The 7,026-nt window shown below is 37.8% G+C and overlaps 1 protein-coding gene across 1 annotated transcript in view; it reads right to left on the bottom strand.

The window, feature by feature from the left end:
- Positions 1-1,202: 1,202 nt before the first annotated feature.
- The window catches only part of LOC107710781 (Golgi membrane protein 1-like), a 10,248-nt gene continuing 4,424 nt past the window's right edge, over positions 1,203-7,026 (bottom strand). Inside the window, exons 4-10 of the mRNA XM_016515628.1 lie at positions 4,187-4,241; positions 3,996-4,098; positions 3,797-3,902; positions 3,516-3,699; positions 2,379-2,513; positions 2,119-2,301; positions 1,203-1,912 (exon numbers count right to left, since the gene is read on the bottom strand). Of these exons, the coding sequence (XP_016371114.1) occupies positions 1,797-1,912; positions 2,119-2,301; positions 2,379-2,513; positions 3,516-3,699; positions 3,797-3,902; positions 3,996-4,098; positions 4,187-4,241 (882 nt within the window). The 3' untranslated portion in view covers positions 1,203-1,796. The remainder of the gene's footprint in view (positions 1,913-2,118; positions 2,302-2,378; positions 2,514-3,515; positions 3,700-3,796; positions 3,903-3,995; positions 4,099-4,186; positions 4,242-7,026) is intronic.

The following is a 7,026-nucleotide window of genomic DNA, read 5'->3' on the forward strand; positions in this document are numbered from 1 at the left end:
CCCACTGCTGCTGCATCCGGAGGTCCTAAGGACTTTTTAAGGCGGTCACAGGCCAAAACCTTAGCAATTAGTCTGTAGATTGGTAAAGGGCAGAAACTGCAATGAGAAGTCCTGTCCTTTCCAGGCTTGGTTCCAGACGTGGTCTTCTTGCCCTCTAAGAGGTGTGTGGCTGTTGTCAAGTCAAGTCACCTTTATTTGTATAGAGCTTTATACAATACTGATTGTGTCAAAGCAACTTTACAGTGTCAAACAGAAAAATTGTTTTTCAGTAATGCAGGAGGACAATAACAAAGAGTCAATTTTTTTTCAGCTGAAGTCAGCTCATTGATGATTCAGTGATGTCATCAACCAGATCAGTTCTCTTCCAGTAGTGTCTGTGCAATCAGTCAAGCGTCCCCAACTAAGCAAGCCAAAGGCGACAGTGGCAAGGAACCGAAAACTCCATCTGTGACAGAAATGGAGAAAAAACCTTGGGAGAAACCAGCCTCAATCGGGGGGCCAGTTTTCCTCTGGCCAGACGAAACCAGCATGGTGTGGTTTAATTCCAGGCTGCAACACAGGTCAGATCGAGCAGAGGACTTGTCTGGTTTCCGTGGTCTTGTGCCAATGGTCGTCAAGGTGACGAGGTTGGCCTAGCATCTTTATCTGATGGCGTTGGACAGTTTGCTTATGTTAGCCCACCAAGTTCCAATCAAAATGTAGCAAACACATTTGTGGTCAGAGAGGAGCCCTGCCATAAACTGGGCCCTGGAATGTGCTGTTCACCACAATGGAGAGATTTGGGAAGACGTGGAAGCATCGGTCTCTGGGTCAGCCAACGATGCTGCTCAGCCGGGTGAAACAGGCATTGTCAGTTTGTATGGGCTTGTTGCCTGGTTTTGGAGAGCTGGGTTGCTCTGGCTGGTGATAGGAGGAGGACTGCAAGGTTCTTTTCTTTCTTCTACTTAGTTTCTTTTATTCTGTTGAAAGTCATACGTTCGAAGTTAAGTTTTAAGCAATAGCACCACTATTGTTGACAAGTGAGGTCAGGTAAAAATGTAGCATACATGCTACCTTAAAAAAACCAGTATACAGCATATACCATGCAGTACTGTATGTAGTACACTAGCATTCCATTGCGAACGACCAGTCATCACTCATCTACATTGTAAACCCATTAAATGCACACAATAAAATATTTATTATGAGATCAGAAATTCAGTGAGAAACCCATATTAAAAAATATTTCAGTTCCCAACATGACATTAAAAAGAAATTAAAATGCAATTCTTACATAAACAAAAGTAACTTTTTACAGCAAATAAAGGACTGGATTGCACTGTTAAATGAGTGTTAAGTGTCTTCTAAACATCCAATATTCCTATGCATTTTTCAGCAGCTAAAATATTTAGACATCAAAATAGAACACAAAACCATTAAGACCAGATGAAGTAGCTTTTGTAACAGAACAGCTGTTGCTTTTGTTTAAGAACAAAGCATCTTTCATTTAATAAGGAAAATTCACCATGATGCATTCATTTAAAAGCTCGATGTCATAAGAGTAGTAGTTACATTCAAGTTTAACCTAAAATCAGTACTAGAAAAAGAATGTTTTCCCCATGCCTGTCCTGGTAAGAGGGATGAGAATCATATCCTTCATTACACAGTAGTGCAGTATTCACCCAGAACAAATCAGTCTTTACAGCAGGTGTCCTCTCCAACCGTTGAGAGGTTCAGAACAGTCACTAATGAGAGTCTGTGTCTGTCTTTAGCTGGAGGAATTGTTGCTGTCAGCAGACACATCATGTGATCAGGAACTACATCTCTGCAAGCTCTGCCTGCTTCTCATCCTCAGACTCTGGCTGGTTGTCATCATCACCATTATAATTCGCCACATCATCCTCTAGATCTTGACCAGCACCTTGATTTTCATCTGTAAAAATGCATAAAATCCTTTGTAATTTTATTGCAAAGGACAAAAGTACTTCTGATATATAATAACGCAGATTAAACAACTTTCTGTGACACGCTGTCAATTACCATGGGAAATAAATAAGTCACCCCTCAGTTTGTAAAATAAATAAACAGTAGTTTAATTACATTATATCATGAATATTTCTGCATGATATTGAAGAGCACCTTTAATCTTGGACAGCTGTTTTTCTATCTCGCCCTCATTGTCGTACATAATGGCATCTTCCTTCCCAATTGCAGCGTCTTCCTCTTTCCTGTCCTCAATGTTGGCATCTTCCTCTCTCTCATCTCCAATCCCCATTTCATCTTCCTTTGGGTCTAAAATCCCTGCTTCATCCATTACAGTATCTGTATGAAGACAGAAAATTAGTAATATGTGTGTGCGTGTTTGTGCTTTGATGGCTGAATTTTCTTTGTTATCCCACCTGCGGCCTTTGAAGCCTGTGCTTTAACATCCACCACTGCTTCTGGAACTTCTTCATTGGCTGGTTTCTTAAGAGTCTCATTCTTATTGGTCAGTTTGGAGGTGGGGATGGGTGAATCTTGTAAAATTACAGCATCTTAGAGGAGCAGACAAAACGTTCAAACACATGCTGAAGGTATATGGAGAGGTACATCTTATCTGCTGCTTTAAATGCTTGAGCTCTATAAAGTCGGGTGAATTCTGATTGACTCTCATTGTTTTTAGCTGGAAAATTTTGTTCTGAAAGTGATTCCAACAATATTGTTCCTCTGTGTTTTTACTGTAGTAGTTGTGGTGTGGACTTTGCTATTCTTCTTCCAGTTCTCTTGATTATTAAAACTTTATAGTTACTGTCACTGGTGTGAACAGCTTTAACGGAGCACATTTGATAAGAGTGATATTATGGAATCCTAAAACCGCATTTTTCATGGTTTTGCTTACAACAAATGACAGACTATAGACCCAAAGTCACTCATTTCCCATGGAGAGTCGCACGGGGGGCTGCGTGAAGTTCAGACTCTATGCAGATGCATAATTTTTGGATGTCATTTGAGCCTAGGATGTTTAAATTTTGTGCGACAAAACAGTATGCAACCGTCCGACCAAATGTGGCTTGGAAAGCAAATTTCAAGTTCATTACGACTGCCACTAGGGGACGAATTGCATTTTATTCAGAGGTTGCAAGTCGTGATTTAACGGATGTGGTGTCAGATCTTTTCTTCCGTTCTGTGATGTGTACCGTTACACCCCTAGCGATGTACATCCAAGTCTAACAGATTATCGGAAAACATGGAATGTTTTAAGCATTAAATGCTAAATGGATTTTGAGGTGTGGAGGCTGCACTGAAAAAAGGCAGATGAACGTAAGCTTGCAGGGATGGGGTTTAAGACAAATCGTTCGAGATAAGATCAATAACATGCATTTGGAAAATGTGATACTCGTGCTACAAGCATGAAAACCTAAAATCATGTGGTTTGTTGAGTAGAGAGAGCTTTGCCATTACTCTTCTGAGTGATCTGACTTGCATTGAATAAGGGACACGAGCCAGTAATCAACCACCTAGAAACCACAAAGAAGACTTAAACAGGCAACTCGTACCTTTCTCATCCTTTTCCACAACAACTAACTTAGTGGTTTGGACGTGAGCATCGTTTTTAGACTGTGAATCCACATCTGGTTTGCCTTTTGGAGATTCTGCCACATTTTTATCAGAATGGTTTGTAGCAGGAACATCGGATTTGGCTTTTGAAACAGAGACTTTCTGTATGGAACCATCAGCATTCTGTGAAGGACAGAGTTTGTGTAAGTGGAAAGGGGGAAAGAGACACCAAAAAGATAAGAATCACTATAAAGGTGACTTTTTCCCCCCTTAACCGTACCTGTAGAGCAACCTTTTCAGATGTCTTTTGCTTTTCCAGTTTGGCAGCTGCAATTTTCGCATTGCATTCCTCTTTCATGGCCTCAATTTGATTGTTACACTGAGTCCTGCACAATCCCATCCCACACAGCCATTATCATACTGATCAAGGACTATAATGTCTTTTGTACTGTAGATTAGAGCATTCAGAATGAACCTACATTTCACTGGTGGCTTTCTTACTAAGCGTGTCCATGTTACTTTGACAGGACTTCAGTTCGCTCTGCATTTTATTAACATCCTCCATTAATGACTTCATACGGTCTAGAAACAGAAAATCAACAGTAATGTGAAGGAAAGGTGATATGTATCAGAGCACATATAATAGGACAAATATGAGGTAGACACTTACTCTTCATGTCTTGCACTGTTTTAATACTGGAGGAAATATTGAGCTTCAGTTTCTCCTATGACAGAGAAAAGAGTTTTAGAACTAAAAACAGACACCTAGCATATCCAATATGACATTTTTGGCCATCAAAACCTAGTGACCTGCCTTCCTAAAGAGCAATTTTGGGTATAATAGCAGACCTGCTTGTATAGACAATAGGGGTGTAATGGTACACAAACATGACGGTTCAGTTCGTACCTCGGTTTTGACGTCACGGTTCGGTATGGTTTCGGTACAGCAGGGGAAAAAACTAAACATAAAATTGCTTTTTTATATTAAACAGTGGTTTACTGAAGAAACAGCTCTTTCTTTAAATAAAATTAATTATAATTAAACATTTGTTAGGGATAAAAATCTACCTCAGATTCTGCTCTAAACTATAGGGAGCCCTTTTACATTACTATAGGATTACAATTAATCAAACAGTTGGTGGTTGCCATTGACGTCCATAGTATTTTTTTTTCCTACTATGGAAGTCAATGGCAACCACCAACTGTTTGATTACCAGCAGTCTTCAAAATATCTTCTTTTATGTTCAACATAAGAAACCAACTCATACAGGTTTGGAACGACATGAGGGTGAGTAAATGATGACAGAATTTTCATTTTTGGGTGAACTATCCCTTTAAATTCAATTACTACTTATTTTTATGTAATAATCAACACTCAAATTAAAAATTTTTACATAATGCAGTTTTTAAATTTACATTTACATTTAGTCATTTAGCAGACGCTTTAATCCAAAGCGACTTACAAATGAGGACAATGGAAGCAATCAAAATCAACAAAAGAGCAATGATATGCAAGTGCTTAACGCAGTAATTAAATTAATTTCTAAATGATAAAATTTCTATTTGTTGGTGAAATATAATCATTTACACAGTGGCTGTCATAACTTGTTTCATAACAGGTTTATTCAAAATAATTAAGACTCACTAACAGGTAAAGTAATATAATGAGTAAACAGTCTAATATTTAGCGAAATACTCTTCTCTAGACTTCATTTCTTTAGCGAACTAATGAGCTGCAGACACTGATGCCTTGCCTGAGGTAAATTAAATGCTACGTGACATTTTGTTCACAAGCTGTTTTATTGATGAGGTTCCACATTTGAAACACTGATTGAGTGATTACATGAGGCGTGAAATGTTCATTCATGTTTATTTCGCATTTAAACTAGTAAGTTAGTAAAGAGGAAGGGATGATCGCGCTGCCGTTTGAACGGAGGCGTTTATACAGCGATCTGTCGCCACATCAAAGAGCGTCAAAACGCCATTTATTGTTTGAATTTCCTGAAAAAATGGACATAATTTCAAAGATCAGACTTTGTTTCTTATCAAAAGTAACAATATATAAAACTGGAAGTTTCCAATTAAGTTCTGCTCATGCAGTGGTTAAACCAATGCTGTATTTGTTCGGTACACATGAGTACCAAACCGAAAGACCCGTAACGAAAATTTTCAGTACGAATACGTGTACTGTTACACCCCTAATAGACAGCATAACCTACAGCAATACCTAGCGAGCTGCCATGTAGAGAGCATTTTTGAGCATAACAGAATATCTGCCCATATAGTAGAGGTTCTCAGGGGGTCGAGGCCCGTTAGGCGGCCTCAGCAAACTTCCAAGGGGGCCTCACGGTGACTTAAAATAAGACAAAAGAAGCATGAAAATAAGAAACAACTAAAATCAAGATATTTATTATTTCTATTTACCCCCTCAACAACTGTTTTTTTTTTCTCCTTTGAAGAACCAAGTCTTGGGAAACCTGAATATATAAGGTAGTCTCATTATGAAAGTGTGTTTTCTATACCTTTTACTTGATATGACAAGCTTTTTGCTAATTTTATCAGGAATAAAATGTAAATTATTTTTATTTTATTATATTTTTTTTATCATTTTAATTATATTATCTTTTTAATTATAATAATTTTAGCTTTTTTAATTTAAATATTTTCTAGGAGCGAAAACTAGGAAATTAAAGAAAAAAAAAAAGAAGAAGAAAAAAAAAAAAATACTGAGAGTGCCCATAGATTAAAGGGTGAGAAAATAAATGCCAAAATTTCATTTTGGGGGGAACTATTCCTTCAAACAAGTTCTGAAAAACAAAACTAGGGCTAGGGAACCTTCGAATATTGTCATGTACAATGAGGATTGTGGAGTTCAGAACCACTGTGATACAGTTTTTTGGGTATCAAAACCTTGAGAGCTACCTACAGACAGCATTTTTGGGAATCATAGAATACATGCCTATATAGATAGCATGTAGAGCTGCCTATGTAGAGAGCATTTTGGACATTAGAACATACATGCCTACCTAGACAGCATTTTTTGGCATCAATACCTAGTGATGCTCATGTTACATTACTGTTACATAACCCTATATCACCATCTAGCGTCCCAATTTGTACAATGAAGGATCTGTTAATGGCAATTTTCCAATATATTTTGCAATAATATTAACACCAAAGGCTAGATGATTTTGTCTTTAAAATTCTTTCACTGTGAAGTGCTTTCATTTGGTTCATGAGATACAGGGGGAGTGGCTTTGTTGCATCAGATGTATGTCACTTTCCTCACAGTTGATTGGTTCAGTTTTGGTTTGCGATCTCTTACCCAGAATAAAACCTGCTCTGGAACAGGTTAGCCGTGTAGCTTAAGTTACTATGGCCATGAACACCACTCAAACCTGGGTAACCACTGAAACTGGCTTCATGTAACAGGCCACTAATTTTAAAAGTCTGATTTCTAGAACTGAAAAAGTCATGTAAATAAAATTATTTTTTAAATGTATTTATTTA

This window comes from Sinocyclocheilus rhinocerous, unplaced genomic scaffold (assembly GCF_001515625.1).
Source record: "Sinocyclocheilus rhinocerous isolate Xijiao unplaced genomic scaffold, SAMN03320098_v1.1 scaffold1048, whole genome shotgun sequence".
Classification (NCBI taxonomy): domain Eukaryota; kingdom Metazoa; phylum Chordata; class Actinopteri; order Cypriniformes; family Cyprinidae; genus Sinocyclocheilus; species Sinocyclocheilus rhinocerous.